At 39.8% G+C, this 12,097-nt stretch overlaps 1 protein-coding gene and 1 long non-coding RNA gene across 14 annotated transcripts in view; one reads left to right on the forward strand and one right to left on the reverse strand.

Moving 5' to 3' along the window:
- LOC103349100 (uncharacterized) overlaps positions 1 to 6,942 on the forward strand; it is a 159,540-nt gene extending 152,598 nt beyond the window's left edge. For 10 of the 13 annotated variants that reach the window (XR_011378724.1, XR_011378728.1, XR_011378725.1 and 7 more), the window contains one exon: positions 5,421 to 6,942. This is a non-coding gene — a long non-coding RNA (uncharacterized lncRNA). Of the gene's footprint in view, positions 1 to 1,726; positions 1,886 to 5,420 lie in introns of all 13 variants that reach the window. The other 3 variants (XR_011378727.1, XR_011378729.1, XR_011378735.1) reach the window with 1 other exon arrangement.
- RAP2A (RAP2A, member of RAS oncogene family) overlaps positions 6,613 to 12,097 on the reverse strand; it is a 45,070-nt gene continuing 39,585 nt past the window's right edge. The window contains exon 2 of the mRNA XM_051850525.2: positions 6,613 to 10,368. Within this exon, the coding sequence (XP_051706485.1) occupies positions 10,131 to 10,368 (238 nt within the window). The 3' untranslated portion in view covers positions 6,613 to 10,130. The remainder of the gene's footprint in view (positions 10,369 to 12,097) is intronic.

The raw sequence follows: 12,097 nt of genomic DNA on the forward strand, positions 1-12,097 counted from the left end.
TCTGAATAAACAAAATCGAGTGGGTCTGATATGAGCCAATTTCTATTCAGATATAGTGCTGCTTAATAGGATTTTCATGATGCTGGATATGGTTGATACTTGGTAGCCCCTGACTACCTATGGCTCTTGAGCACTCAAAGTGTAGCTAGTGTGATTTGAAATTTGGCTAGTGCTACTGAATAGCTATATTTAATTTTTTTTTGAACCTGAGTACTTTTTTTTTTTAAATTTTGTTTATTTGGAAGACAGAGTTAGAGAGAGAGGCAAAGACAGAGAGAGAGGTCTTCCATCTGCTGGTTCACCCCCCAGATAGCCACAATGGCTGGAGCTGCACCTGTCTGAAGCCAGAAGCCAGGAGCTTCTTCCCAGTCTCCCATGTGGGTGCAAGGGCCCAAGGACTTGGGCCATCTTTTACTGCTTTCCCAGGCCATAGCAGAGAGCTGGATGGGAAGAGGAGCAGCCGGGACTAGAACCGGCGCCCATATGGGATGCCGGCACTTCAGTATATGTACTGCTGAAGTGAGCATTGGCACTTCAGGCCAGGGATTTAACCCGCTGCACCACAGTGCCGGCCCCAATTTTATTTTGATTAATATAAATTTAAATAGCTACATGGCGGTACAGTCCATGGCTGCCATATTGGACAAAGCTGCTTACCGAATCAACCAAACTACAATGAATGGTTCCATATAGATGTAATCTGTAACCATGTCTGTGATATTAACCGCTTTGAACAACTTATAATAGTTAAATTTGCATGTTGCTCCACTGGGAAGTTGCAGCATGGCTTTTGAACTTATAAACAGAACAAGAAAGTTTTTAAGACAAAGAACTGTGAAACTTGGAGATTCCCAACTCCCAAATGTCCTAAGAGTCTCCATGGTAACAGGGGAATTCATCTAAATGTAATTAAAAGGAAATGACTGAGAAATAGCTGTTTTCTCAGTTCTCGTACATTCTACCTTTTAATTATGTTTTTCTAAGCTTACTGATGTGCTGATATGTCAGATGGTATTTGCTCAGGACTGAGGCTGACAAGTCATTGTAAGAAAGCAAAATGAATAGTCATCTTAACCACATGTTAGGAACTCTACAGAGAGAATGCCTTTAAGTACTAAGCCGACAGGCCATTGTTTATTTCATGGTTTTCCACTTCGAATCACATTTCTCTAATGAGGACTCCTGCCAAGACTTACCCTTGAAGGACTCTCCGTTGGTCCCTCCCAAGAAGTGTCTGCCCTGGTACACCAGATGGGTTCTACTATTGTAGCCATTCCCCCCCCCCTCTCCTTCATTGCTCCAGCCCCTAAGTCCAAGGCCCATGGCCATGTGCAGCTTTGAGAGTATCCAAAAAAGGACTGCTGGCAGACACGGCTGCAAACAGTAACAATCATCATCATGGTTTAAAGTTAGTGATGAACAATTAGTCTTGTGTATGTTCATGAAGAAGTTGATCATTAAAAAATTTATGCAATGAATACTACTGGTATGTGAAACTGAAAAGTTTTTTGAATTTTTATTTTGCCTTGTTTTAGTTACAAATCACATGTTGAGGATGTTGAGGGAAAACCCATGGGGATTTGCTGATGCCAGCTGTTCTACTGAACTAATTTGCTTCCCAAAAAGATTTTTATTGCCAGAAAAACAAACAGAGCAACCACCAGACTAAAACTACTTCCCAAAGGATATAATGCTCCTGACTTGAATAGCAGTTGTCTATATTTAGGATGTGGAGAAAATCTAGCAACACTGGGCGACGAAGATTCCAGTAATCAATGAGCAACTGGAAGGAAAGATAAAAGGAGAAGAAACAAAGAAGAGTGAAATGGAATTGATTTAAGGGGACCTCCGTTGTCTATCCTATCTTCCATTTAAGTGTCATGAGGTAAACCGTACAATAACTTAACTGCTCTTGCTTTCACTCAGGACAGTACTGGCCAGTCAGAAAGGCAGCAAAACATCCGGTCTGGCTCTTTCAACAGTATCACTTCCATTCCAGGAAAGCCCTAACTGATTAACTCAGGGGTTTTCAGTGGGTAGGAAAGAATGGTAGCAGTGGAAGCTTTCAGGCAGGGGAAAGCGTAGCTTTTTCTATCGAGCTCCACACAGACTCTGATGTATTACCTAGTTAGGGGCAGGGCCCCATTTTCCTTCTCTCAAAAGTCTACGTGCAGTAAAAGTTTGCTAGTGGAAGCCACACTGCACATGTGGGAGAAGAGGCGGCAGTGCACTCAACGACCATTAATTATGATTACTGGCTGTAGAGGAACACAAAGCAAAGTCTACAGGTCACCAGAATGACAAGATGAACAGGACTGAGAGTCCTAAGTGTGTGTGGGGGTGTGGTGTCAGTAAGCACCGTGTGGCATTACCTGGATCTCTGTTCAGTCAAGTGACTGTTGTGCCAGCTGCTCAGAGTGCTGAGGGCCTACACTCTTCTGTTCTTTGAAGACTGCCTTGGCTGCATCATGGTGACTGATGGATGGAGAGTACAGAGGTCTAGCCGTCTTGGTCTAGTGCACAATTGAGGGCAATTCTAATTCTCCCCACCCTCACCACCAGGTTGTCATTGGTTCTGCATTTGTCAACTTTGCCTACCATCCAATTTTACTTCCTACTGCTCCCCTTCTCAGAGTCGATCCTACCGACACTGCACACAAAGTTCTATATCATAGCCTGCTTCCTTAGTAATCCATCTAGTGTCATGGTGGGACTGGAGTTCTCACACATTGCTTGTTGCTGTAAATTGCTAACTACTACTCGAGAAGACTGTTTATCATCCTGTAGCAAAGACCAATAAGCATGCCTTGTGATCCAGCAATTCTGCTCCTAGATGTTGACCTAGAGGTGAGCATTGTGCCTGTCCACTGAGTCATGTACATTAGCGTTCATAGACCCAAACTGAAATCCACCCAAATGTCTGTCAGCTACAGTTTAACAGTAGCTGATCCTTCACTTCTCTGTTTCTCTCCTCCCCTACCTTCTCTTTTGAGACTGCAAAGGCAGGAGTTCTCAGGTTCACAACTGATCCAGGTACCTCATCTGGACAGAGCTGCCACAGCAGGGTTTAGAAGCCTCATGTCTAACTGCACCATTTCCTCAATTTTGCTTCACAGTGTGCTACTATGTATTATTTAGGAAAATATCCTGGGGTCCTGTTTGTTTTGGATCATCATTGTAATTTTCTAGGTATTTTCCAATATATGATGTATGTTATGTAGGGCTTCCCAAAGTTACCAATTCTAGAATAATCTGCCAAATGTCTCATGGCATAAGACTTCTTCAGAACATACCTAGGGTAACACTCAACCAAAGAAATAAGCAATGGCCAGTTGCTAAAACATCTTGTTGGCACATTTCCCCTTGGAAGCTAGATTCAGATGAAAAGTCATGGCCATCTCATGTTCTTATAATATAGCCACAATCAAAGAACTAAATAAATCAAGACCACCGCCTCCCTCAGTTCACAGTTCTATATTTCATGTCTAACCCTTACTCAGATTTTCTGACTCTTGACCAAATTATACTGTCTTGCATTACTACTATTTAATTTCATGTTATTCTCCACTAAACAATGATGTAATTTCTCCAAATACTCATCTCTCATTCTGTAGGCAGGTCTTACAAAACACTTTCTGATACTGACATTTTAAACTAAAAATCTCACTGAAACCTTGAAATATCAAGTATTTAACCATAGTCATGGGTCAACCATTTATTCTTCAGGGACTGGTGTCTGACAAATAAATCCTTTGCCACTGTTTTTCTGCTCTCCCCAAACTGGCTCCAAGGTCCTTGTGAAATCCGGTTGGCCTGAATTCTTCCTTAGGAAGTACACTCCAGTGGCAGGGCTCCGGTGTTCTGCTGTACTGCCCTCTATCCCCACCCCATCACACGTGTGTGTGTGTGTGTGTGTGTGTGTGGTGGGGTGAGGATAGAGGGCAGTGCAGCAGGACACACCCCTCAAGGTCCCAGATTGAAGTAGGTTGGGCTGATGCTGGGGAACTGAGCACCAGGCTCGGGGGTTGTGCTGTAAGGACTCTGGTTCAACCTGGTTATGGGGGGTCCTACAATAACAAAGTAGGAGCAGTACAAATTAGTTCTCGTGAGTATGTTAATTTGTGTCTTCCTTGAGAGAAAAGGGAAAGATGGGGAGTTAAGACCAGGATGTGTCTCACATCAGGGATTATGTGTGTGTGACTAGTTTGGTACTGCTGCACTGTGCCAGACGCAGGAGTAACCCTCAACAAATATAGCTGAATGAACCTGGAAAATCAATAGATAAGATTTAACAAAGTTTAACAGCAAGGAAAAGGAGATTTAGTTAGAAGGTTGGTGCTGCGCTACAACTATGCCACTGTATGAGTTGTGAGCTTTGGTAAATTCATTTTTAGTATTTAGCCCCACAGTTTCTATAAGTAACATCAAGTTATTACCATTTTATCCATGTGTGTATATACCTGTATATGTACAAATGTGCAGGAAGATGTTTGCAATGATTTACATCAAAGGTTAATTAACAGGGTCATTTGAAGGATCTAGAAGTTAGGCTAACTTCTTCCTTCTTGTGTTTTTCACAAATATGATTTTTTAAGGTAAAAAAGTGAATCAGGGGTGGGTGCTGGGGTGCAACAGGTTAAGCTGCCTTTTGGGTTGCCCGCATACCATATCAGAGTGCTGGTTTGAGTCCCAGGGACTCTGCTTCTGATCTAACTTCCTACTAACGCAGTCATGGAAGGCAGCAGATGGCACAAGTGCTTGGGACCCTGCCACCCATGTGGGAGACCCAGAAGGAGTTCCAGGCTCCTTGCTTCATCCTGGTCCAGCCCTGGCCTTTATGACCATTTGAGTAGTGAACCAGTGGATGGAAGATCTCTCTTTCTCTGTTGCTCTGCCTTTTATGTAGATGAAAATAACAATAAAAAAGAAGAACTGTACCCCAAATACTAACGTAAAATTGTAAATGTATAACACAATAAAACATTGATACTTCTGAGTCTTTGAAATAGGACTGTGTAAAAACTTCCCCTAAACTAAAGCAAGTATCATTGCTTTAGTATACGCCTTCCTAATTCAAGCATTTTAAATGTTCTATTTCATCTTTCAAGCATATATTCCTCTACCTTTTCCTCTACCAATAAGTCTTGGAGGAATCCCTGGAAGGCAACACAAAGAATATTTTTTCTTAGAAAACACAGGAAAAGAATACATTACCTTGCTTTGAAGAACAGCAAATCATTTAAAATGCAATACTTCAAAGAGGGGGAGGGATAAAAAATAAATACTGCAAGTGTAAAACCAGTGTTCTTGATCCATTTCACAAATGAAAAGCCACTACATTTTCCTAGTATTTACGTGGCAACCCAGACAGAGGTCAACAGTTTTTAAGGGAGTTTGTGACAATATTCTTTTCTTCACAGGTCCTAATGTTCCCCTGGGCTCTACACCAGGTAGAACCGTATTCCTTCGGATACATATATTTTCACTCATGGACCACTAACACAAGACAAACAGTACAACTTGAGAGAATTTGAAAATACTGCTTTTCAGCCTCCAGGAAATTCTCCCAACTGAAATTAGAATTGGACAGGTTTTATATACTTTACAAACACTTCACATGAGATGATCAAGCTAACTGGTAGATATTTATTACTGAAATATAGGTGCATTTTCCTTTAAGTATTTTGAGAGTCTGTCTACAGTGCCTCTGTTATATTCATTCAACTTATTCTTATATTCTCAAACAATGAAGCTTCTCAACTGGTGAGATGTTGCCAGGGATTTCAACAGAATTTGAAGGCAACATAACCAAAAGGCATAGTTTAAATTGGCTTAGGGAATGAATGGGCTCCTATGTGAGCAGCTGAAGGCTGTATACAATGACCAGCATCTGTCCACATTCACAGGGTCCCCTGTAGAACACGCAGGCCCTACAGCCCCACAGAGCTGCACCCTTCAGCTTCCGGCACCTTCCAATCCACATGACCTGAAGACAGAAAGACGGCCTCGAGCCGCATCACTAAAGGGACAATGAAACATTTCAGTGATATTGGCAAGACCATAAAGCAACTGATAATTAATGTTAATTATCTAGAACAATTCTATTAACCTTGGGATTGGGGCTTCAAATTAACTGGCTATCATAAAAAATAAAAATGTTACCTATAAATTTATAGTGACAGATTTAAAATCTCTCTCATGTTTTTATTTTTAAAGGGTATGAAAATTATCTACTACTAACTTTCCTGTTTTAAAAAACCAAAGTATTTATTTAATTTAAAGACAGACACACATACACACAGACACACACACAGAGATCTCGCATCAGCGGGTTCATTCTCCAAATGCTCACAATAGAAAGGACTACGCCAGGCCCAAGTAGGAGACATGAACTCAATTCAAGTCTCCCACGTGAGTGTCAGGAGCCCAAGTGCTTGAGCCATCAGCTGCTGTCCGCAGGGTGCACGTTAGCAGGAAGCTAGACTCAGAAGTGAAGCTGGAGCTTGAACTCAGGCACTCTGAGTTGGGATGTGGGCATCTCAGGTGGTAATAATGTGATAAATAGACATAGCTCATGAGTATATATAAAACAAAACAAGCCAAACAAAAATCCAGAGTTTCATTAAATAAATTTATTTGTTAAAATAATTTAACTCCAAATACAACTGTTGAATTTGCATTGAGTTATAACTACAATTCATGTTTTAATTGAAATGTCAAGATTTAACAACTGACACTGTTACAAAACAATAAGCTGCTGTTCAATTTTAAATGGTCAGTTGTATTAGAGCTCAACAATTAACTGTGAACTATATCTCTGGGAAACCCCAAATCAATAATGTTAAGTTTGTTTCCAAAACCCACTGCAGTCATTCTTGAAACCCTGATCAAGATTTAACAGATGCACAATGACATGTTAAAAAAAAAAAAAAAAAAAGACCCCCATAGTCTTTAACATTTCATTGGCTAAGGAGACAATTAAGCTTAACCAGTGCTAACACAAAACTACTGAGAACAAAAAACTGAAAAACAAGACAAACAAAAACTCAACAGCAACACACAAAACAATTATCTTCATACAGACACGGAGAACACTCAAACTGGAAAACCCTGAAAGCAAATGCCAGACATCCTTAGGTAACATTTCCTCATATAGGAAAGCAAATATCAGTAGTTTTAAACACAGAAAAGTGATGGCATCTATAGTGATCAGAGGTGAAACTTCAGTCCTAACTACAAACTAAAGGAGAAAAATCACCGAAGCAACCTCCAATAGTTTAAGAAAAGATTTTACGTAACACTTTTGATCAGATGCTGGCTGGTTTTCTTTTAAAAGTTCAACAAAATGAAAGGCAGAGTTACCATCAGTATCACAGCTGAAAAAACCAAAAGTTGCAACATTGAAAGAAAACAACTTAAAAAAATGCTGCTTTTGTATAAAAATAAAAAACAAAAGAAAACCTTATCATGGTAGCTAAAGAAAAAGTGGGTCTTTGGATCAAACCATCATATTTTTAAGGCATGTTAGAAATTCAAACTCACCTATCTAGCTGCTAGTCTGATCAGGGCATAGAAGAGTGACCCAAGGTCACCAGCTTTACTCTATAGCCACTAGTATTTCTTGTAACAACAAATGCAATCTTCCCATTGTTAAGCTTTTTATTACCATCTCAACAGACACATTCATTCAAACTGAGTTATGTTCATACCAAATGAATACCAATACTAAGAGCACAGGTGGACCGATGTCCAGGTTTCAGAAATCTTTGATGTCTTGTCACAAAATGTGTAGGGCTATATGGGAACACTGATCAGGCAGCCAAATCAGTTATTACTAACATCTGTACAGTAAAAGCCCACCTTAGTATCTGATAGAAACATTTTTAACTAAACTCCAAAATTTATAATCTTTTCCAGCTTACATTTTGCCGAGTCTTTCACATTTTTAACCTATTTTTAACTTCTGCATAGCAATCCAAAATGTAAAACTGCAGAATTTTCATAGGTGCTTCTAATATGCAATCTTAGTTGGCATAAATTGCTATTAATTATAGAATTCTCAAAAACCAGAATCAGTCTGGGAAGTTAGAAGCTTCAAAACCCCACCAATTCACTAATGAATATTTCCTATTTCAGTAAACTATATTTCTTGAATCTTTGATTTCCCTGCATTTCAGTCAAATCAACTTTAAATAGTCAAATATATTTTCAATAAAGTTGGTTAAAACTTTCTTTTACACAAGGAGCTCCATAAATGAGGATTATAAAAAATTACACCAAAGCATGGAAATATTCACAGTGGAAACATTCTTGATAGCCATGGCCTGGCTTTAATTTCTTTCGTTTCCTTATCTACGAAAAATACTATCCAGCTTTTTTCCTATCCTCTAACCTTAATGCCAGCTATTAAGCACTTTGGGGGGTGGGCTACCAATGATTTCAATAATGTATAAAAGACACTCAAATAATTTAAAAGAAAAGTCTTTGATACACTATATTCTGCAGTATAGATTCTCAGTATAGGCAATTATTTCCAACTTGTGCCAAATTCTTAGGAACTGTAAACACACATGCACACACAACATACACTCTTCTCTCAGTTACACACGTAAGACATAAGGTTACTTGCACAAGACTGTGAAACCAAGAAAATTTGGGGTGGTACGTAGATCTCAGGCTCAGTGATATAGCAGTTCTGAAGGCCAAATTTATCTCCAGCGGCCCAGCTCAAGATAATCTCGTCAGCATTTAAAAACTCCAAAGTTAGTTGAAAACCCTTCTACACTTGATTGTGAAACTTATGAATAGGTTTTCCCTGTGCTATCAGTCATGCAAATGATAAATACTTCACAGCTATGAAAACCAAAAATATCAGAGCTTGAGCACCTTTTCAGAACAAAATATTCACTCTAGTTTTACTTGCCACTTCAGTAATCAGGGCAAAGGTGTTATATGAAAACCTTTATGTAATTCTTCAGGAAAATTAAAGATAAAAGGCTTTTTGTCCCTTACCTTCTACTCTGTAATTTATGTTCTATTTTTAAGCCGGAATTATTTCACATGGTTATTCCATTTTTTTTTAAAATGCCTGTTAGAAAGCTCTGCTACAGCAAACTGGATTTTCACAGCCTGTTAGCCAAGGGTCACGTCATAACCATAGCCCTTAAAGGCAAGGAGGAATTTGCTGCTTTAATGGACGTAAAAGTGCCAGGAATTTGTACTGTCCTGTGAAGTTTCTGCAGACGGGAACACGTGGATGCAACATGGCTTCATTTTCCTTACATGATGGTACTAGCTAATTGACTAGAATGCTTGTTAGTAAGGCGAGGCAATCTCTTCCCATTACAGTTGCTTCCTTCTTGTTGAGTAAAGTAATGCAGACCATCCCTGCTTGGTTAACAGAGGGTGGGTTTGGGGTTTTAATTCTGATCCAACCCTTGTAAGAGCCTCCATTTCCTGTGGCAAAGCAGGTGATTTAACAAATTCAAAAGCCAGATTGTGTTTTTATAGAACCTGTACTTTTGTTTGATCGAAGACTGATGTGTGAGTTAGTTCCGTGTCACAAATTAGGATATCATCTACAATTAAGCATCAATTTTGCAAAACAGAACCTTGTCAGCTGAGCAGACTCCCTCCCTGCAATGCTACTGACAGGTCAGCTGTTGTTATCTTACTTGACAGAATACATTGGTTAGAAGCTCTATACCAAGTCCTGAAACTCAGTACTCTCTTAGCAAAATATTCTCCTTTACTTAATTTTTTTTAAGAAGACAAAATATTTTAATTGTAAGTGATCATGGGAATTCTTCCGGTTTCTCCCTCATGATTATTTTAAGTTATGTATTTGCTGCTTCTGTCAACTCAGCGACAGCATCATCATCGCTTTCAAGTGAGGTCACCCTGTAGACTGTTGGGCTAGGCCTTCAAGTTGCAGATGCATAAGGAGACTGAGGACAGTGGTGAAAACTACAGCTTTTGGACCCAAATGGTACTCAGAGGTATCAACTGACAACCACTGTCACTTCTGAATACGGGCTGCTGTGCGCTGTAGATTCACACCACCCATACTGCAAATTCTGCAGTAGAGTCGACGAGGTTTCTATCGCCTAGGATACAGCTGGACTTGGATGCTATTGTATGTTACAGGCAGAACAGCATGGATCATCTTTGTCAGGCTGAGCGGCATAGTTCATCTGTCTCACAATTTCTGCAAAGAGTTCATCCACCATTGTTTTACTCTTAGCGGAAGTCTCCATAAAGGGGCAGCCCCACTCTTCGGCAAGGGCTCTGCCTTCATTGGACGATACTTCTCGCTCACTCTCCAGGTCTACTTTGTTCCCAACCAAGATGACTGGCACTTTCTCATATCTGTGAGAAAAGAAACAGAAACACAAATATTGTAGTAGTTAGCACATAACAAAACAGAAAAAATGTTGTTCAGTTTTCACTATATTCTGCTGTAAATGGGCTCTTTAGTTGCATGAACAACTATTTGCACCCTTGATCTGACACCCACCTGAGAGCATTTTTAGGCTATTCATTTATACATTTTTTAAAAAGATTTATTTGAAAGTGAGAGTTAACACAGAGAGAAGGAGAGTCAGAGAGAGAGAGAGAGAGCTTCCATCTGCTGGTTCACTCCCCAATTGGCCACAACGGCCAGAGCTGTGCTGATCTGAAGCCAAGAGCCAGGAGCTTCATCCGGGGCTCCCACATGGGTGCAGGGGCCCAAGGACTTGGGCCATCTTCTGCTTTCCCAGGCCATGGCAGAGAGCTGGATCAGAACTGGAGCAGACACAACAGGAACTGGAAACTGGTGCCCATATGGGATGCCACACTGCAGGCAGCGGCTTTACCCGCTACGCCACAGTGCCATCCCTATATATCCTTAAAAAGCAATTTGCCTTTTCAGATACCTTTGGAAAAATATTCTCAGAATTTCAGGCTAAATCTGTAGGATCATTTAAAGTTTTTTTTCATTCTAAGAGCTGTTTACTTGAAGTTCCCAGTTGATCATGTAATAAATAGTTCTAAGTAAACAAACACAATTGTCAGAATATTAGTACCTTCTTTAAGTATCTAAAACTAATCATGTTCTAGTAAGTTCCTAAACAAGTAGTAGAAATCATAAAGGATGGAAACCACGAAATATAACTACACTTGATTCCTTTATAAAACTATTAGAAATTAGCTAGATGAGAGACACTGTTTCTTTTAAGACTGACAAGGATGACACACACTTTAATCATTAGCTTTATTTGATGTTATTTCTTTTTCTTCCTAACCAAAATTGATCTGAGTTAACATATTTAGAAGAAACTCCACTGATAAAGCTAATATGTAAGAAGAAAAGAACAAAACAAGTTCCTAAATCACTGAGGTACATTAAGATGGGGGCTCCACAATGGTTACTCCACATGGGCACAACAGACATCATGGAGTAAAAACAACTAGTTTGTTTATTCACTATTCTTGTTTGCACTTGTTCTAACAAATGTAGTTAACATATTTGCCCAAGATTATCATTTTTACATTAAAGATAGTTTTAGGAGTTTGGTCGGGTGAGACAGGATTTGGATGGCATTGTTAGCATTTAGGATGCTGATCAGATAGGTAGTTAACAATCCCCTCATCCTGTCAAGATGGTTTCACTTACCTAACTTGCACAACAAATCCTATTCCCCTTAGAACCTCACTTTTCCCTTTGACACTACATCAAACCAAGAATGGTGGTCCCAGTGAGTGAGGGCATGCTCCAGGAAGTATGTCATTTAGATGTAAACCATAATGCCAACTTAAAGACGAGTGGGAGTGACATCACCCAGGGTAAATCTAGACTTTGGGTATTATCACTTGCAAAAACAAATGAACCTGGACAGATCTAATTTCTATCAAACAGCTTCAACATGAATTTATTGAATACCAACTGTACCTTTTGATTTCAGCCTTAGATCATGCTGGTAGCTCTGAACATTGGACCCAAATGTTCTTCACATCTTCTAGGACTCTTACCTACCAATATGTGTACCCCTGGCCTCAGGCAGGGCGAATGGCAGTGAAAATGAAGCTGTGTCATAAAACACCATGTAGCAGCTAC

This window comes from Oryctolagus cuniculus, chromosome 9 (assembly GCF_964237555.1).
Source record: "Oryctolagus cuniculus chromosome 9, mOryCun1.1, whole genome shotgun sequence".
Lineage (NCBI taxonomy): Eukaryota > Metazoa > Chordata > Mammalia > Lagomorpha > Leporidae > Oryctolagus > Oryctolagus cuniculus.